Raw genomic sequence first — 20,446 nt, forward strand, 5'->3', positions numbered from 1 at the left:
GTCTACAGCTACCACATCATGGTAACACCATTTCTGCAGGTATTTTCTATTTTATGCACAGCGATGCAGGAAATACATTCTCTTCAACTCTACTCTGTAGGCAAATGTCATTTTAATGGCAACCACTGTATGGTACATGTCTGAACAGGCTGCACATCTCACTTCACCAACAATTTTCTTTCTTCAGGAGCCAGGAAAGGGACCAGTCAGGGAAAAGAAGCAGTACAAGCAATTTTACCAGCCACATATTAATGATGACAATTAAAAATAAAGGAAGGGAAATTAGTATCCTGTCCCATTCTTTTAAAGCATCTTACAAACATACTAGATACCTCATAAAAAGGTTCTATCTTAGTACATGCTACTGATAAACATTTGCCATTTAACATTAGGGAGCAGCAGAAATCATTCCAGGCAGACATAAAATTCCAATTCCAGCTTTGTGACAGTGACAGACAGAAAATGTCAGGCTGCTAGAAAAAAGTCTCAGTCCATTTCTTTGGTTGGAACACAGAAATAAATAAATAAATTGGAAGCAAACCTACTGATGCAAATGGAACTCCTTGCATGAGTAAGGGATGCAGGTTTGTGCAACCAAAATGGGAATCTAAGTACCACAGCTAAATACAACGGCACAAAGTTTTGATCTGAGTCCACATGCAGTAACCAAGTGCCCTATAAAATTGCTCAGTGCTGCCTTAAAAATCTACTGTTTGGTGGGAAGGCAGGCAGCAGGAAAGGGTTTATACAATAGGCTGAAGCAGATGGGTCTCTTTTGACTTTAAGAATCAACAGAAGATGGGAGAAGAAGGGAAAAAAAGCCAATACATATACATGACTGGTGTCAACTCAGTTACTCCAATACAATGAAACCTGCACTAAGGATCCACAAGTGCAACAGGTACTCTTCCATTCCCTTCTCCAAATTTTAAATGGCCATTTGAAGTATCCCTAAAGTTTCTGCAGTCACGTTCAGCCAAGTGTCCGGCTTTTACTTACGGCAATTTGCACTGCAGAAAGAAGTTTCAGCTATAAAACTTTTCTCTGAAGGTTTACATGGTACATGAAACTGGTGTGGGCAAATAATCCAAGCTGAATTACTAATTAGACACATTTTTCTGTTCACTAATTTAGCACAATTTTCTCAAATTGATTAGTTATTAAAATAATGTTCAGAATAATTTCTAAGAACAATTCTTGGCCAGAGTTCACTTGTCTATGGTTGGTTGGGAGGGCCTGGCATGGAAAGTTTGAGCTGTTGGATTGGACACACAAGGTCACCTAGTATGTTTCTTTTTCATCTGGTTGAATGAGCCAAACTCTACACTTCAAGGTGGAGATGTGGTGTCCAGTTTGGGTGCTAGTTCACTAGGAAGAGCAATGGCTTGGACAGGACAATGGGCTGGCTGCCCCCAGTACCTACAGTCCTGGGCAGGAATTCTGTACTCAGAGCAGCTAGCCTGTCCTGCTGCTGTGGCTAGGTCACTCAGAGCTAAAGTGCAGCCATCTACCTGGGCTGGAAATTACAATCCCCAGCTCAAGGTGCAGAGGGACCCTCATATTCAGTTGTCCTAGGAGGAATTCAAAATTCTGTTCTTGTTATGCAGTGTTTGTTACCTTCCTGGCAGAAAAAGCTCTGTCCCTAGATTATTAGAGGAGAGTGAACACAAAAATGGTGCAAACAGTGTAAAGGGATTCACTTAGAAATTAAAACTTCTATTTATTTAAACAGTATTTGCCCAGTTTCATTAGCCAATGAGTATTAATCAGAAACATTTTCAAGGCTAATTCTCTATAGGATTCTCTCCCCATTTTCCCACGGATTTACACCTACTCACAGGCACAGAGGAGAAATCTCCTTCTACTTCCATCACATGGAGACTTGATCAGTTGATGTAACAACCACTGCTCCTATCAGAGCTAATTTCACTCTTGACCATTCAACCCCATCTGTATCGGGCATAACTAATCTTCTCCTGACTTCAGTTAAACACAGCACATCTTCTGACACTGCTACTTGCTTAACAGGGTTGTTACACTGCCAGCAGTGTTCTAGGTTTCTAACATGCCAAATCCCCCTCGATAGTCCTTGAGACAGTTTTCACTAAAAAAAATAAAATAAATAAAAATTTTAAAAAAATCCACATTTCAAGGAGTTCCCTCCCTAGTCCATATAGCACCCCTATTACTCAGGGCATTCTCAGCAAGTCTCATACAGGGTGACACAAAAGAGAAAAAAAAATCCTCTTTTGGCCATTTCATTTGGCAGCAAATCATGGCAGAAAACACATTTCAATACTCCTGCAAGATTTTATCCAACTTGCTTAGACTTCTGCAGTCAGGCAATATGTTGCCAAAAAAACCTCTGCAAGGCTTTCAATTGCTTAAGCAGCAGTATTCCCTATTCTTCCTGATAGTGCAAAGCTTCTACCTGATTTGGGATTCATCTGCTTTGCAGAGCTTGCCTACCTTTCTGATCTAGCTAATTCTCCAAGCCATTAGTAGGACGAGAGCTTCACAATAACATGCCCATATTACTGCTATTTCCGTCCTTTGGTTGAAGCCAATGAAATGGTGATCTGATTATAAGGTGGTCCAGATTCTCTGCTGCACTCAATTTAGGTGCAGTAGATGTGGTGCTGGGGCCACAAGTGATCTGGTTACTGCTCCCTGATTTCCTGCCCAGCCTTGAATGCACTGGGAGCTGCTCTGCCATGCACCAAGGAACTGTATGCCAGCTGGGGATGGTTGGGGTATCCCATACAGTGTCTATCCCTCCTGCAATGCACATCCTGATGGAGGGTTCAAAGGGGGAGGAGAAGAGCTTCGGCATAAGAGTCAGCTATGCTGGCTGTATGCCTACTAGGGACCCCCACTGGCAGGGTTCTCCTTTGCTAGGGGGTGAAAGGTCTGTCCCCCTATTGCTTTGCACTGCCTGAGCAGATACCTTGAGGAGGGAGGGTCTGAAGAGGGCTCAGACTGAAAGCAAGAGAATCTTTGCATTTTAAAATGTATGCGAGGCCCGAATGCAGGGCCGGCTTTACGAGGTGCAGGGCCCAATTCGAACAGTTTCGACGGGGCCCCGGCAGGGATGACCCAAAAAAAAAAACCAAAACAAAACACTTAAAAAAAAACCCCCACCTTTCGTTTCTTCCATGTATTATTTACTTCTCATGACTATATACACATAACAAAATTATATATTACATACATTACATCATATATTACAAATATCAAGTTCATTAAGAGGTACTTTATTGTACACCTCACCTACATGTTTTTAAAACTTTATCTTCCTGGCTTTTTGTTTGACAAAATCTTTCAGTATATTGCCTAACTCTAAGCTCTTCATTACTTCGCATTCAATTGACATGATTGCCAAATTGTTTAATCGGTCTTCCTGCATTGTTGATCGCAGATATGTTTTAATTAGATTTAGCTTCGGAGAAACTCTCTCCTGAGGCTACAGTTACCGGAATAGTCAGGAAGATTCGAATTGCTATAAATAAATTTGGAATGCTGTGATCGGTATTATGCAAGAATGAAGGATTTTTAGGGGTTTCTACAATCAGAACGAAATAATTGGCTTTAATGCTTCCAGTTCTTCACAAGCATGTAGCATTTATGTCAACTGATTTACAGTTGAAACTGTCGTTTTCCTGCATAGTTTCACATCTGTCAATGCAAGTTCCAGATCTGCAGCAGATTTTCGTATGGTTCCTTGGGAAGATTTTTGAATTTGCATAAAAACCAAATAAATTCTCATGCTTTGTAACTGTTCAAACCTTGGTTCAAGTGATTGGGCTCTGGAAGGAGTGTGGAAGGTGGTGCAGGCTTTGGGACAGAGTTTGGGTCTGGGGGGAAGGCGCCATGTGGATCTTCCTCCCCTGATGCCCCTCACCATAGCCCAGTGGGGATGGAGCTGCCCCTTCCCAGTGTTTGTAGGAGTAGTGCTGGGGGAAACCCAGTCAACTCTGGTTTTACTCTTTCGCTGATGGCCACTTAAACCCTACAAACTCTTTCCTGCCTCTCTCACTCCCTTTTCTACTGGGCTTGTTTGATCTTCGGTGGAGCCAGATGAAAACCACAAACCCCAGTAAGAACAGCAGGCTGAAAGACTAGACTGAACCCACCACCCAGCCTAGTCCATCCCAGAGCCCAGGACTGAAGGCAATGTGCCCCTACCCCAGGCCACCTGCTTCCAATCCTCCCTCTCCCCAGCTCTGCCAGTGGTTCTGTGTGCGCACTCAGGTGGGATTTCAAGTGGACCCCTCAACCTCTGCTAAATTCACCGCTGTTTGCGACCCTCTCTCCCCCCCCCCCCGCCGCGTCTATTTTATGTTGCAGGGCAAATGAAGGAGCCATAGTTAAATGGAAATTTCAGCCCTACAGCGGTTTTGCAGCACGGAAAACAGAGTTGATGGGAAGGAACTGGTTTAATAGGAGCCCAGTCCCTCCTTTGCAAAAATATTTTGGAAAGGAATTAGATCACGCCGTGCCTCACTTCCCCTCTGCAGGAGATGGGGGAGATAAAAGTCTCAGCTGCCGTGCCATTGCAGACCTTTCGCATTCTCCCTCTTGCTGTATGTGATTTCTCCTCCAAACTTCCCCCTCTCTCACCTGGAGTTCAGCACTAAGTACCAGCTGGGGCTTTTTTCCTGGTTACATTAATGATCCCAACTTTAGTTCTGAAACAGACCCAGGCAGGCACAAACTCACCTCAAACAGCAACACCTGAAAACCACAAACCAACCCAATCTTACAAACAGGGTCAAACACTCACTGTTGGAACCCAGCAGCTGTTCAGTGAGTGAGGTCACTGCAGAGAATTCCTGTCTCCCCACCGACCAGAAGCTCCCTCGGTGCTCCTCCAGTGATTGCTGCCGGGGGGGGGAGAGGAGGAGACAGGAGGAAGGCTGCAAGCACCTGTGTGCCCCCTCCCCCCTCCTCGCCCCCTTCCCCTCCCGACCTGCAACACTCAGCGGCAGGCTCTGCCTCAGCTGGTCAGCAGTCAGCGTCTCTGGTTGCCTAGCAGCAACAGCTGCTGCTTCCGGGAGACGCAGAGCTGCTTCCGGAGACAGACGGCCAGCGCCGGGCCCGGTCAGGCGCAGGGCCCGATTCCGGGGAATCGGGCAAATCGGCCTAAGGCCAGCCCTGCCCGAATGCTATTCTATCTACCTGAGCGCGAGGACTCCACTAGGGCAGAACACAGTCCCTTGTGTTAGGCAAAAGTCCTCTCATGGTTTCAGGAGAAATGGAATCTCTCTCATTATTTTGGAGTCAGTTTCATCCTTGAATAGTCTAATGAGGAGGAAATGATACAGGCTGCACCAACACTGGGGACATATCCCCACCCCCCACATACACCCAGAGCAGCCTGAACATAATCATGAAAGGCATACACTGAATTCATTGCATTTGGGCACATCCTCCCCCTTCCTCAGCAGCAATATCTTAGGGTATATCTGCTGGAGCTTACAGGCACTGTTATGATTCAGTTTCCAGCACTTTATGCAAACATCCTCCCTCAATACACCACTAAATGAAATAAACCCACCATGGCCCTCCACTATTATTTACATTATCACATCACTTCCATGACACTATCAATTTATTTCAGAAGGAAGATCATGCCCTGGGGAGCTCAGCAATTGTGCCTCGGAAGCATAATTTATGAGTATGCTGTCGGCTTCCCCCAACAAATGTATTCTCCTGAGGTAGTTTTTTTGCCCAGACAAAGGGGAGAGAAAGAATCTTCAAAAAACATTCAACACATGCATAACACCACTACAAAGAAATACATTGTCATGCTTTTCAGAACACCGTACACTTCTTTTCTCTTCTCAGTGCCTATGTTTAGCTGCAAATATAATAGATGCTCTTTTGGAATGGTAAGAAATCTTGGATTTTCTTTTCAAGTTTTCTGCTCTCTGGAAAGAGGATCTTATTTGCAGTAGAAATTAGGATTCAGATTCAATTTGGCCAAACCTCCTTGCTGTTTGAGCTTTGTTTTGGTTCATATTCAATTAATCCAAATGCCCCTAATCTGGGGGTTCAGAGCATTTATTAGCTTTAATTTTCAATAATTTGGACACTATGATATTTTAGGGAGTTTTCTCCCCTCCATGTGCAGTATTGATGAAGTTGAGACTATAAGTACAAAATCAGGAACAGGACTATATATATGATGTGTATGTGCATATATATATATATATATATATAAAAATATTGCTAACTTGGCTGCTCAATTGCCTTGTCAGTTTCAATGACCAACCAACTAGTGGGTGTTAACACAAGAGTAAGTTGGGTTAGGTAGAAAGGAGTTAGAACATGAAGTTCTCCAGAAGTCAGTGTTGACTCACCACTGTACATGTCAGTGTGATTTCGAAAAGACGTTTCATTATAGGGATTCTCTGTAATAAACAAAAGAACATGAGCGCACCAAAGGTAACAAAGCAAGCACTGAGTAACGGAAGGCATAACGGAGGAATGCAGAAAGCAGGAATGAAATACCAAGACCAGAACACAAAATTATTTTGAAAACGTAAAAATACTGCAGCTATGCAACACAAGCACACAAAATAACAACAGTCCAGAAAGAAAGAAACAGCAACATAAGACAGCAATGAAAGGAGAAAGGACTGCTTCACTCCTACAAGATGTGTAATCAAATTAAAATATAAACATAAAATATCAACTAAAGTTTTTATAAACACTTTCTGCAATTTAAGTGTTTGATTCTTTTGGCATAATGCGATGTCTGTATCTTTGAAAAATCCAGTTCCAATGTGAGACAAGTGGCTATTTTGCTCTTGATTCCTTGAACACATAAGGGAAGCATGTTTCTTGCTTTTTTATGTCAGTATAAAACATAGGTTGGCTAAGCAACAGCACAACCACACAGAAAAGTGTGATAAAAATTAACAAAATTAGGATTTTAAAGTGCACTGTGTCTCATAAAAATCCACTATTCACTAACACACATCCATCATTTGGAGACAGACACTCAAATCTAAGCTCTATTTTATGGAGAACATTAATTGGCATTACAGGATTGCTGGATGATAGATAGAATCGTGTGCCAAGATCCACAGCTGGGTTAAATCAGCATTGCTCCAGTTAACAGTGCTGATATACACCACCTGAGGTTCTGTCCTCACGTTTTTAAAATGTCTTTTATATTAAATGCTGATTTGGGATCTGCTAAGAGTGATCAGATTTTAAAAAGGATGCTACACAGCCATCTTACATCATCATCTAACGAACAGAAAGTTTTAGAACATTTAAAAACTGAGTACGTTAGTTACAAGAAAAGTCACTGCTCTGAAGCTTAAACATCAACAACATACATCATCTTTTTTCAGAAGGGTTAAGACAACTCATCAGGGGTCCAAGACCTACACGAATCAAGTGGAATTAGGTCTGGAACAAGAACGCAGTCCGACCTCATTCCGCTACAGGGAAAAATACAGCCTTATGTTTCTACTGCATCTTTACCAACTGCAAAGGCAGTTTTCTTCCCTCTCATATGGAACATAAATAATGGAAATTGAATGTAATCATTTTTCAGCATCTGGATTACACATTTCTTAAAGTAGCCAGCACCCATAGTTAAAGGCACATATCACTCAACAGCTTTAGACAAAAAAACCTAAATTCAACCTCTTTGAATGTGATATAAATAAAGAATTTATTATCGGAACAACCAGAAAATTAGAGCTTCGGTCCACCTTCTCTACAGGTGCCTCCAGGGGTCTCCTGGGATGGAATGTGCATTCTATAATAAAGCTGACTTTTCCACAGGAAGACTTGAGAGAGTTCAGAATAATTGGAAGCCACAGTGCAGCAGCCTTAATGAGCCTTTTAAAGGGCCTGAGAGAATGGATGCTGTAGAGACATCTAGATGAAGAATAGCTATTCTACATGGGTTAGCTAAGCATAGACTTCTTAGAGCTTGTCAATTCATCAATAGTTTGTTCTGCATATTCTTTCCTTCAGTCAATTAATATATGCAGCCACATCCTCAGCTGGTGCCAATGAGCCCAGTTCCATGGTCTTCGGTGCTGCTATACCATTTACACCAACTGAGAACTTGGCCCTTTATTTGCAGATAAATGTTTTCATTTTTTAACCAGCTCTGTAAGTCGATAATTTATCTGAATGTTATTCATCTGTGAATATTCTCATCATAGGGTGACCAGACAGCAAGTGTGAAAAATTGGGATGGGGGTGGGGGGCAATAGGAGCCTATATAAGAAAAAGACCCAAAAATTGGGACTGTCCCTATAAAATCGGGACTTCTGGTCACCCTATCCCATCAATTGGCCAAGAATCTATGTATTTAGCCCTTGTCAGTCCCAGCTCGCCTCAGTCTTATTGCTAAGCCCACGTGGGGGAGAGAGCACAACAAATCGTGTAGAATGGTCTCCGCCTGTTTTGAGTCTCATATCAAGTTTTATGCCGCTGGAGCTCTACTAATTTCAGCGTGCACTGATGTGAGATCACAGTCAGGCCCTACAGTCCTGCTTTGGGAGTGTTCTACACTCACTTTGCAGAGCTCTAAATACGCTCAACTTGTTCCACAATGTGCAACATGGTACCTATTTAAAAGCCATAGTCCTCCTCCTCTCCAGCTATGGCAAATGCTTCTTTAACAGAGCTCCTGTTCCTCTAATTAGGTGGCTGCTTGCCTAGCACAACATGACCCTCCAGTCACGTGTTCAAGGCGTGCTGTACCATTCCAAGTTCTCTCATCTGCTGGCTGCTCCTGGAAGGGTATGTAGAGACATTCAAACATAACTCCCTGGCTATGGGAAAAGCTGCTAAGCTGCTGCAACAGGGAGGTTGAAATAAAAAGGAGACAGAATGGAGATGTTGTTGAGAAAAAATGGGCAGCAGGGAAGAATTGGACTCAGCTTCTGTTGACTCTGAACTGAGACAAGGGTCAAAGTTATAAGGTGAAGCTATGCAGAGAGGTATAAAGCTAGTAGCTGTTTTTACCTGGCATGTTCATTATCCAGTTTAATGAGAACAGAAATATATAGCAAAGTCTCTGAACCATTGCTTGTGTGGTCCTCCTCCTAACTCCCATAGTCTATAGCCCTGAACTCTCACGGCATTAGACTTGCAGCTGGGTAATGCTGTTCTCACTGCTATTTCTTTTTACAGAGTGGCATCTGGGACAGCCTGCCCTGACCAGGCATTTTCACACACGATGCCCGCTTTCTTTGATCATCCCTTCCCCTCATATTATAGTTACAAGGTCTTAGGCCTTCGGTCTTTAGATTTATACTCCAATTTACACCACAGTGTAAAATGTACACAGAGCAGCTAAGCTTCTTGCTCTCAAAGTAATGTGACATTGTGCTTGCCTCAACTGAGATTGTCCTAGGTGCTGCACATATACATAGCAACAGTCCCTGCCTTGCGGGGTATTATCTCCTTTCTTCATCCTCTCTCTTACTCCCCCCTTACAAAGTTTTCACATCTACTGGTGATTGGAACTACGATCTCTTCCCAAATTTCCTCCAGAGAAATCCATCAGCATTGGAGACCTGCCTTCCTCCATAAACCAATCTACTTTTAGACCACAGAAGAGAATCCTGGTGCCAGGAACTAGCATGTTTACTCTCCATCTCATCCCCTGGTTCCCTTGACATGCTGAGTTACTAGACAGATGTGCATCCCCTACACCAAGGAATAAAATAAATATTCAGAAACAAATCCAGGACTGCCTATCCTACTATCACTGCAGTGGCGAAAGGATTTTGCAGTCAGGAAAGGACTCTGAATGAGATTAGAGACATAATCTGGTTTGTCCATCTCCAGCCTCAATGTCATCTCAGGACACTTCTCATTATGTAGTGAGAATGAATTATAAATGGATCCTCTTGCTCCTAGAGATGATGCCCTTCTCTGGGTTGAAACTAAGGTCACCTGCCAGCACAAGTTTTCGATGCAATCGCTTGGGCTCCATAGGGTTAATTTTCCTGTTAAGGTGAGTGCGAGTCACGCAGCTAAACAACAGATCATTGTTTATAAATAATTTAGCCCTGTGCTGTGCAGCTCGTGAGTTAAACAAAGAGACTAACGTGCCAGTTGCCTCAGTGTTCACAAGCACAATATCTTCTCTACCCAATGAGAGCAACAATGGGCTTAAATTCAGGCCAGGCCTAAGCAAGTGAAGCTCCAGTGGAATCAAAGAAGTTGCACCAACTCAGAATGGATCTGAATTGTGCGCAGTATAATTCTGCTCTCAGTTACGCTGGTGAAATCTCAGTGAGATAGCACCAAGAACAAAATTGGATGCAGCATGTTTTAAGGATCCCAGGCTGCCTGGGGCTCATTACCGCATTCTTGCGTATATTTCTGCATTATTTCAGACTTGTTCAGGAAAGTGCTATGGAGATACAATGCAAATGTAAAAGAACTGAGGCCCACAGCACAGGAAATAACCCTAGCTCTGGGCTCATCAGGAGCAACTCCGAGCAAACCCAGGCTATTTCTCACATAAGAAGCCTGGAAATTAAACAGATTGATCACCCACTAACTATGTATATAAAAGCTCCCCTACAAAACGCAGGCATGTCTCACCTCTGTTGAAGCTGGTTTTGGGTACATGTGCGCGCACACACACACACACACACACACACACACACACACACACACACACACACACACACACACACACACACACACACACACACACACCATGAGCTATAGGCCTGCTTAGCAGTGAAGTTCTGAAGCATGAGAGAGACATCAATACCCCGCCTTTAGGTTATTGGTCCAATTGCTACGGTTACCTTCAACCACCAATTCTTAGGTTATTCTAAACCCTGTTATGGAAGGAAGTGCCCTCCCCTGGAGAGATCTCAGAGCTGCACGGAATGCCTTCTCTGCCCTTGCAGAAAGACTTAAAGAAGCACCAGCCAACTGGTCAAGGCAACACTTACTGGTTTGAACCTTGAGCGTGTAAGGGTTTTTCTGCTGGATGGTGTGGGTGAAGTGGAAGCGTGCGTTACAGCTGTAGTCGGTTTGGGCGTCCTGCAGCATAACGTTGGAGAAGTATAAGTCGCCGTTCTGGCCCTGGGAGACACGCTTGTCTTGGTGGATTGGCTCCATGGCTGAGAGAGAGTAAACAGGAAATTCGAAATAAAAGCCACTATGCTCTGGACTCCTTAACATCTGCCTTCAAACAACTGGTGCGTCTTCTGGCAAAGCATCCGGAGAGGGCAGCAAATGCATAACTGATGCAGGGTTACTGAAGTCCAACAAGAACTGAGGAGTACAAACCAGTTCTTGTAATTAGTGGCATGGAACTTCCGTGAAGAAAACAAAATACGACTATGGAGGCTGCCATGCCCCTCATGGACTTTGGAGGAACACACAGCCTTCCTGCCCTGCTGGAAGGGATTCGGCTGGATTATAAGAACTCCCTGGTTTCCAATGGAACCAATGATATGAGATGGGAGGGATTTTAAAGAGCTAGGTTCATGTACGAGCAAGGCATTTCTCAACTCCACGTCTGCTGTAATTAAAACGGGGAGCCGGGGGGAGGTTGAAGTTCTGCATTAAAATACATATTGCTATCACTCAAAAGACTTCCCTCAGTGAAATGAATGGTCCAGGGAGCCCTGGTCACCTGACCACTGTCCCAACTTACAGCTGCTCATCCAGAAGATAACAGGAGGTGGCAGCCCAGGGGGTGGGTTGCATTTTAAAGTCAGTGGGGATCCTTCATCGATCTCTACAAGGTCCAAATGTTCCTTTGGCCACAGGGGAGACCCTGCAATCAGAAGATGTGACACACATAGCGGATGTTGAGTTGAAGGGAATGTACTGGGAGAGGTTTCTTTTTTTTAAATCTCATCGCTCTCTCCGAGGACCTGGACTGGTTTCAATGGAAAGGCCCTGACGCAATTTAATTTTTATACACACAGGTTTCTTGAAGGGTCCATGTTTTCCTGCTCCATGTTGATATTTTTCCCTCCAAAAACTACTTATATTGGAGGGTCTCTAAGTGTTGTACAAACATGACTAATGAATTAGGCTTCACGACAACACCCTCTGTAAGGTGGGTGTCGTTACCCCTATATAACATATGGGGAAACTGGGGCATAGAGACACAAAGTAACTTGGGCACGGTCTTAGAGCAGGTTAGTGGCACAGAAGGGAAGAGAACCCAGGTCTCCTGACTCTCTGTCCTGCTTCCTAGCCACCAGACTATGCGGCCTTCTCTAACAGCTGAGATTGCTATCCACTGTGATCAGTTGCAAACTGATGTTTGTGTGTGTGATGCGTCCAGAAGACAGTGACAGGCCCATTAGAAGTTAGTCAGGATACAGTTATTGCAGTTGGGTTGTTGGATACAGGGGTGGGAAGGAAAAGATCAGCCTACCAGCCAATGCAGGTAATGGGTATTTTATTACCACTATACATCTCTAGTCCGTTTGCAAGGCTGAATTAATAAGACAAAACAGACACACATACTGCAAGTGAAGCAAGATGTAGCATTTGCGTGGCAAATATTTCCTTCCCAGTTTCTGCAAACTCTATGTCATGCAAACATTTTTTTTTTTTTTTTTTTTTTTTTTTTTTAACCAGAGCCACTCAGCTACCTGGCTCAGCCTTGAGACAGAAGCGACAAGCCTGCATTACTCACTGGAAACCTGCAGAAGGATTTTGCTGGAGAGCGCCGTCCCGTACTCGTTTCGAGCAGAGCACTGGTATTCCCCCTCATAATCCTCCGGCCTCCCACCGCCGCGGAAGTCGATGACCAGCGTCCCCGACCTGCGCTGCATCGAGACCTTCGGGTCCTTGGCCACATTGAAGAACTTCCCATTCCGTGTCCAAGAAAAACTGCCAACATTGGAGATTGCATGTATTACGTAACCACGTGCCGTGTTCACACAGGAAGACCCTTACTAGCTACAATACAATTACATTTAACGTATGATCCATTAACTTCCCTACCTAATAAGAGAAACATGACATGGAATTGGTTGCTCTTCCATAGAGTCTGCCAGGGCCAAGCTCTCATTGAGATCCAGGCTTTTGCCCCTTGTGTATTCGCACATTAAATCTATTTGGGTATTTATATGGCCCTTGTCACCATAGTGTCTAAATTCCAGAGCTAAGTGCTGTACTGTGGAAGGTAAGGAGCCCAATTCTCTGCTAGTATAATGGAGCAGTGCCAATTTACACCAATGGAGAGTTTGGCCCAAGGTACCCAGAAAGACTCACAGGTGTCCAGTGCAAGAACATCTTTAGATCTGGTTCCCCTTTTTGCAGACATTAGTAAGCTTTTCTGCATCTCAAAACCAGCAGGACCTCAAGGTCACGAGAACTTTAAAATGCACTCACACAGGTACGGGGTTCCCTTTGGCTTCACAGTCAATGAAGATGTTATCCCTTGGGTCTACAATATAATCCTTCACAGACTGCTTTGTAATTGTGGGAGGCTGAGGCACTGCAAAGGACACAGAAAGAAAAAAAGAATGAGGAGAAACCCTTTAGTCATTGTCCTGCAACGGAATCCTCCTGGGAATTGAGACTTCCCCTAGGGGGATTCACTGTTTATATTATCTTTGAAATTGCAGGTGTCAGTAGAAGGACCCTTCAAACTGTAAGAGCTGCACATTTCTCATCTAAGTGACTCAAGCTCCCTGGTCAGGCAGTTCCCTGCCACCAGCAGGCCATCTGATGTGAACTAAAAATTAAAAATCTCTATGAAAGAGACGTGACAGCAAATCTTAGCTAAGAGCTTTCAAAGACAGAACACAAATGCACGTGTTTTACCTAAAAGATCCTGCAAAGAGCCATTCAAGACAATGCTCTGAAAACTTCCATGTTTAGCCAGAGATAGTTCCAGATTGGTATCTAGGAGTTAAGGGTTTGCAAAGACTAAAGAATATACCAATGACCAGTTTAGGGTCAGGTTCTGAACCATTACTCTATATTTAACATCAGCATAGCTCCAGAGACTTCAACAGATTTATCCCTCATTTGCACCAGGATAACTGGGGATCAGAATCTGAACTTTAGTCTCTTACTCCAGGAATTGGAAATAGCTTAAAGAGGAGACACTTGTACATTATTAATTTGGTATCGGAAATTGATCTGACATGCATGTCCATTATTTAGTAGGGTCAGCAAAACAACAGATGCAGTTCTCCTCTGAAACAGACTTTTAGCAATAATTCTCCACAGAGTTAGCGTTTGTGTTGCAAGATTAAGCTTTTGCTGGGACATGATAGCCGCTTTATTAGAACTGAAGTCTCCTTAGAGCAGTGGTTCTCAAACATTCCCACAACACGATCCCCACATCATGGATTATAATTTCCCTCCAACCAAAAGTCCACTTCCCTCACAACAGGATGCAACTCAAGGTTAGCTTCCCTCTCTCCCTCCCCCCGCAGAACATTTCTGACTCCATCTTCTCTTTGCTGCTATTCCCTGTAGCAGAACATCGTGCAGGGGACAGTTGTGAGCACATCTGTTTTGCTAGTGTCCTCTCTGGTTCTGGTTGGGCTTATTTCCTGTCCGCACATTCCTTAAGTACAGAAAAGGAATCGACATGGGGCTAACTAAGGCCGGATTCCTCTTAATCTGGGTTCCAGTGTCAGATGGAGTATGGGGGACAGTGAATCTAAGGCAGGGTGCAGGAAAGAGTACAGCAGACTGCCTAGCCCCTTCCCTTCAGCTAACACCACAACCTGGTTTCTTACCTTCCTATTCCTCTCTGAAGGTGCCAAAGGAGGGGGAAGAGCCCAAGCTGCTTAGGAGCTGAGATACATGATCATCTCTGAGCTATGCAATGAGACGGGCAATTCTATTGCCGTCCTTACAGCAGATCTATACCCCACAATCCAGAGTTCATGTCCTCTGCACACACAGCAATTCAAAGGAGACATTGTGCATGCCAGGAGAACGGGTTTTCAGACAGTTTGCAAATTCAAAGGCACCCACTGCCCACTGCTGAAGGGGAAAGAGGAGAGTTACGTTGGACAGGAAGGGGGAAGGTAGGGAGTTAGGTTGGAAGCAGACAAATGGTGGTAGGAGGATAGTGAAAAAAAAGTGAGAATCTCATTGCAGGATAGAATTGGAAACCAATCCTTAGAAACCACCATTAGAAAAGGATAACCTTTCTGAAGGGCCCCACCTACCATTTGAGAACCGCTGCCTTGGGAGGTCTGCTGTGTCTAGCTGTGACCCATATTTGCAGCTCTGACCTACATTGTGAATCCACCCATCTGCAAGAGCCATTAGAAGCATCTTCAGATTAGGACATCAGGTTCCAGTTATGTACTGGCCCCAATTTAAAATTAGGAGTCAGCCTCTAACCTAGTGTCAATCCAGAGTAACTCTGTTAGAGTCAGTGCACTTATGTTGGCATACTGCAAATCAGAATATGGTCCTAGGAGGGGGCCCTTTTAGAGGCATCACTGATTTAGAATTGTCCAACCATTTGCAGATGTCTCAGCCAACCGGCCAACATACGGATGCAGTAGATCAGACAGTCTGAGGAGGCAGGGGGGTTGCCAGACTCCCCAAGCTCCAAGAAACAGCTCATGCTCTTAAAATCTGAATCTTGCAATAGAGTCTGCTTTCATGGATTTTGTTCCTGCCTTGCCATCACAAGCCATTCAGATTGCTCCTGCTGCAGCCCCATGCCATGCACAACCTCTGCTGCCCACTAGTGGGACTAATACAAAAAACAAGACAGGGTAAGACTTACATTCACTCTGAATATTTGCTGTTAGTTCCAAAGTGTAAGCATTATAAAAAGAGAAACAAAAAAGGTTAATTGTAAAAGAATCCAACTGATTATGTACGCAACATGGCTATCAAAGGGACTACAAATATATCAATATCCAAACATGGCTACTTTACAGTAAACAACGCAAATGTCTTCTAGCCCACTTACCTTCATTTAAACATGGGAAAATCCCTCCATCAAAAACATGTCTTTTTCATATTCACAATGAGGATTACGTGTCCCAGGCCACTTCCCCCCAACCTGCCTTTTAAAAGCTGCACGCACGAATTTACTGAGGTTGAATGGTGACAGATAGGCAGCTCTGGAGACTGATGGGCTAAGCTTATTCATGAGATCAGCACAGAATGGGCACTGCCAGAGCAAACATCTTATCCCACTGCCACCAATATGCCATCTCCCAGAGTTGGATGGATCGCCTTTAAGGATAAGAAAGCAGTTCAGTCTCTCTGGGCAAATTCCGTCCTTGGCCTCAACTGCTATGACTGCCAACAAGGGTGCGGCAGGTGCCGACTGTAGTAGTGGTGTTTAGTTAGAGAGATGCTTTCCTGCTAGGATAGTGGTAACTTGTGATCCCTAACCAGGTCTGGGCTTGAACTGGTGGCAAATTCAAAAAGCCAGTTACTGAGCCCCTTATGCCAGCCCTCCAGGCAATCAGGGAGCTGATGCAGGATTTAATAAGTCTTGATCTGGCTAACTAAGTAAAAGCCCAAAGCAACCCAGGTACCTGTAAGATGTAGTGTCTGACCAAGAGATTATAAGGCATCTTAATTGCCAAGACAGACATCATGCCTAATGCACCTGCCTCCCCACAACCCTGAGTCAGGGTCTGCCTCCAGGTACCAGTGTTTATTTCCAGAGCTGAACCATGAGAGACCTGTTAAGCTCTTCATTTAGCTGTTTAAACAGATACTTAAAGCTGGTAGCAGCTGGATCTCTGCCAAGACCTGACGGACCACCGGGGCAGGGAGAAGGAGAGACAAGGAGGCAGTTCCGTCGCCTGGTTGCAGGAGCTGAACCACCAGAAGCTTTCCCAATGTAAAGAGAAAGCTGAACACAGCAAATGGGGAACAAATCGCTGACTGGCCAACCAAGCATATGGAAGATACTGATTCCAAGCAGAGGAAATGAGTGCCAGCACAATGCACTATTGTAGGGTGATCATATGTCCTGATTTTATAGGGGCAGTCCTGATATTTTGGGGCTTTTTCTTATATAGGAACCTAATTACACCCTCCACCCAAATTTTTCACACTTGCTATCGGTCACCCTAGTCCACGGACAACTTCCTTCCTCCCCACGGTGCATCACTGTTGCATGACACTTGCCCTGTCCACACATCATAATGGAGCTGGAGCTTTCCACATTCAGCAATGCCCACACGAGACTTTGGGCTCAGTGAGCAAGATTTGATAGAAGAAGTGAGCAGAAGAGTCTAGGAAACTGAGCAGACAGGGCAGTGACTTGCCCAAAGTTGCAGTGAGTCAGTAACAGAGTTGGCAAAAGAACATCAGTCTCCTGACTCTAGGGGTGAAAGTGAGCCAGTGAGGGCCAGTACGATATACCAGTATGAAGCTGGTACCGACCCATACGCAGTCAACATTAAAGCGCTTTAATATTGCTGCCCCTTTTGCACTCCCCCTACCAACAGGGCTGCCAATGGAGAGGGTGGGGGGAAGGAGGCAGCAACATTAAGGTGCTGCCAGGGCAAAGAACCTTGCTTCAAGCGCTTTAACGTTGCTGCCCCTTTTGCCTCCCTGTGACAAAGTGGGGGGTTTTCTTGGGGTTTTCTGCGTTTTCCAGTGGTTTGCATGCACAGCGGGTGGGACTCAGCATCCCCGGGTGTTATTGATTTAACGAGGTGAGGGGAGAGGGAGTCTGTTGTTACAGAGGACCAGAGAGGGAACTCGGGATCCCGGCCGATGGCCTGGAGGATGGAGACCCCAGCAACTGGTGAACTGATGCAGCTCAGGAGTTGCAACTAGTTCTGGCCAGTGGGAGGACAATGAGCTGTGAAGAGAGGACCCTGGTGACCAGACCAGCCGGTTCTAGCCAGAGGAGAGCTGAGAGGAGAGGAGACCCAGGCCTTCCTGTTTACCTGGAGAGAAGACAATGGACAGAGGCAGGGCTTGGGGCCAGGGATATCAGAGGCCCAGCTGGGAAACAGGGGGCTCGGGGCTGGAGAGGGGGAGCAAGCAGAGCCCCCCTCCCTGGATGCAGAGAGACTGGGATATGCTGGGCTGAGGGAGGCCATGCTTGAGGCCCTGACAGTTTCCTGTGCTGTGTTCAACTCTCAATAAACCCTCCTGTTTTATGCTGGCTGAGAGTCGCTCTGGTCTAACGAACAGGGTTGCATCAACTCCTTTGGGGGTGAGGAGGCCTAGGGGGTCCAGAGCGTGTGGACTCCCTGAGGGGCCCATGGTGAGAGACAGACGTGCTAAGGCTCAGAAAGCTGCAGCTCCAAGAGGTGGAGGGGCCTGATCCTGAGAGAGAGTGGACCCCTGAGAAGGGCTGTCGCACTGAAAGGGACACCCCCCACAGACTGCACGGGGCCAAGAGTGGGCACGATCTGTGAGTCCGTGACACTCCCACCCGGCCGCCGACAGGGGTGAGGTGGGCAAAGGGAGCAGCTGCCCCGGGGCTGGTGATTTAAAAGGGCTTGGGGATCCGGTCGCCGTTGCAGCCCCAGGCCCTTTTGAATCACCACTGGAGCCCAGGGCAGCACGAGCCAGGAAGGGCTGGCTGAGGGACGCTGACTCCTCCAACCCCACCCCTTCCGCAGGCTGGAGCCGGAGCCGACCCCAGCCCCGTACCGGTAAGTCTTCGGAGTTACTTGCATCCCTGCCTGACTCCCAGTCTGCTGATCTAATCACTAGCAAGCACTGCCTCCCTACTGCTATAAAGGCTGAAGAGTGAAATACTTTACCTCTCCACAACTCCCTTTGCACTTGCTTAAACTTGACTGCAATGGATGCTCAAGCTGGACACTCAACCCACTAGCAGCTGTGTTTGCAAGCTCTCTGAGAGGGAGCTGCCCAGTTAAAGAGGTAGCATTCCCCATCTATGTAGACTTCCTACAATGCACATCCATGCACCTGTAGAATGAGCTTATCCCCATGAAGGAGGGAAGTCCTTTGCAGTAATACACCATGAATAAAGCTCATCTGCTCAGACAGCTCATGATTTGAATACTTCTCAGGGCCCAGCACAACCCAGCAGCTGTAGCCATTTATGCACCACCTGCTCGACTTAGTAAAACCTGTAACCTTTCACATTCAGGATAGGAGTGATGAATTCATTAGTTAAGTCTTGGAGTTCAACAATGGAAGCCACAAAAGGGCTAGCGACCGGATCACTGACCGGTTAAAAGTGAAATTAGAACGCCAACTCCCCAGCAGCTCTAAAGGCTTTGTCAGAAGGAGAATGGAGTTCACACTTGATACCTTCAAAGAGTTAAATGAAACTATTTGAAATGGGCTCAGCCGGGCGGGACAGATGTTGGCAAGACCTTTAACTCCTGCATTGATTTGGGACACCCCACTTTTGGATTTCATCTCACCACAAGTCACCGTGATGAGCGACAATGCTTTGAAGTTCGCGGCACCGCGCAGAGTTCATTTGAATCTCCTTAAAAGAGGCAAAGACAGGCACACCCTGTCCCAGAGCCCGGCTTCCCCTTTGTTTTCTCATCTGGCTACATGCAGTCACACAAGGGTCCTGTCTGAATGGTGGTTACAGTATTAAAATATGGTTGTTGGTTTCAAACGAAGCCTGGACAGGGTCAGAAAGGGAAATGCTGTCCCCCAAGAGTGGGGGCAGCTCTGCTGTTAAGGCACGCCAGTGGGGTATCCTTGGCTCTTTCCCTCGCTCTGCCACAGGCACCATGGGCAAGGCACCATCTACACTAGCAAAACTGTCGTATCAGCAGAGTTGGAGAAAGACCTGGTGTTAGAATTTATTGCTCAAGGATATTTATGATAGATAACAGAGTTTGGCCCTGCCAGTATAGCTAGGACCAGAGCATATTAACAATCAGGGCAGTTTGGTCATGGCTACACAGGCAAGATCAAACTGGCTTATGACACCATTCCTAGGCATAGTTTTGCTACTGTAAATGGATCCTGTTCCCTATCAGCAAATGGCAACTCACTTTAGTATCAATCTTAGGTGTTTATAAAGTGCCAGTCACCTTTGTACATAGGCACTTAACATAGCATAGTAAAAAATCATAAAAGTAAAACAAGGTATTTAAAATGACCTCTGTTTCCGCGCTTCTCACCAAGAGATGTCAATGCTTTCCTACCTCCCAGGTGGCGGTGTGAGGAACAAGCGATAGGCGCTTTTAGTTCCTTAGATGGGAGATCGTCTAGAAACAGAAAGAATATTCCACAGCACAAAGTTATAAGCATTTCTCTCTACTTTTCTGAGGTCTCATTACATTTGACTAGGCAAAAATGACTCTTCCAAGGCACAAGAAACTGCAGCAGGAAGCTTTTTTAAAATCAATTAGGTTTTGTATGGCCATGCTGCTGCTTCTTCCATTTCAGGGAGCTTACATTTCTGAAAGGGCTCTAAGTTCTTAACAAAGCAGGGCCTGATAAGTGACACAATCAAACTGTGTGCACAAAATACATTCTCATTGTCCAGGACAACAAAGTGCAGCGTGCA

The 20,446-nt window shown here is 45.3% G+C and overlaps 1 protein-coding gene across 20 annotated transcripts in view; it reads right to left on the reverse strand.

Annotated features, from left to right (window-relative positions):
- Window positions 1–20,446, reverse strand: part of NFASC (neurofascin) — a 198,440-nt gene that overhangs the window by 79,133 nt on the left and 98,861 nt on the right. For 11 of the 20 annotated variants that reach the window (XM_075064860.1, XM_075064861.1, XM_032792478.2 and 8 more), the window contains exons 4-9: window positions 15,740–15,757; window positions 13,366–13,471; window positions 12,665–12,861; window positions 11,666–11,788; window positions 10,956–11,126; window positions 6,363–6,413 (exon numbers count right to left, since the gene is read on the reverse strand). In XM_075064860.1, coding sequence (XP_074920961.1) covers window positions 6,363–6,413; window positions 10,956–11,126; window positions 11,666–11,788; window positions 12,665–12,861; window positions 13,366–13,471; window positions 15,740–15,757 — 666 coding nt within the window. The remainder of the gene's footprint in view (window positions 1–6,362; window positions 6,414–10,955; window positions 11,127–11,665; window positions 11,789–12,664; window positions 12,862–13,365; window positions 13,472–15,739; window positions 15,758–20,446) is intronic. The other 9 variants (XM_075064867.1, XM_075064864.1, XM_032792479.2 and 6 more) reach the window with 2 other exon arrangements.

Source organism: Chelonoidis abingdonii, chromosome 4 (assembly GCF_003597395.2).
Source record: "Chelonoidis abingdonii isolate Lonesome George chromosome 4, CheloAbing_2.0, whole genome shotgun sequence".
NCBI lineage: Eukaryota > Metazoa > Chordata > Testudines > Testudinidae > Chelonoidis > Chelonoidis abingdonii.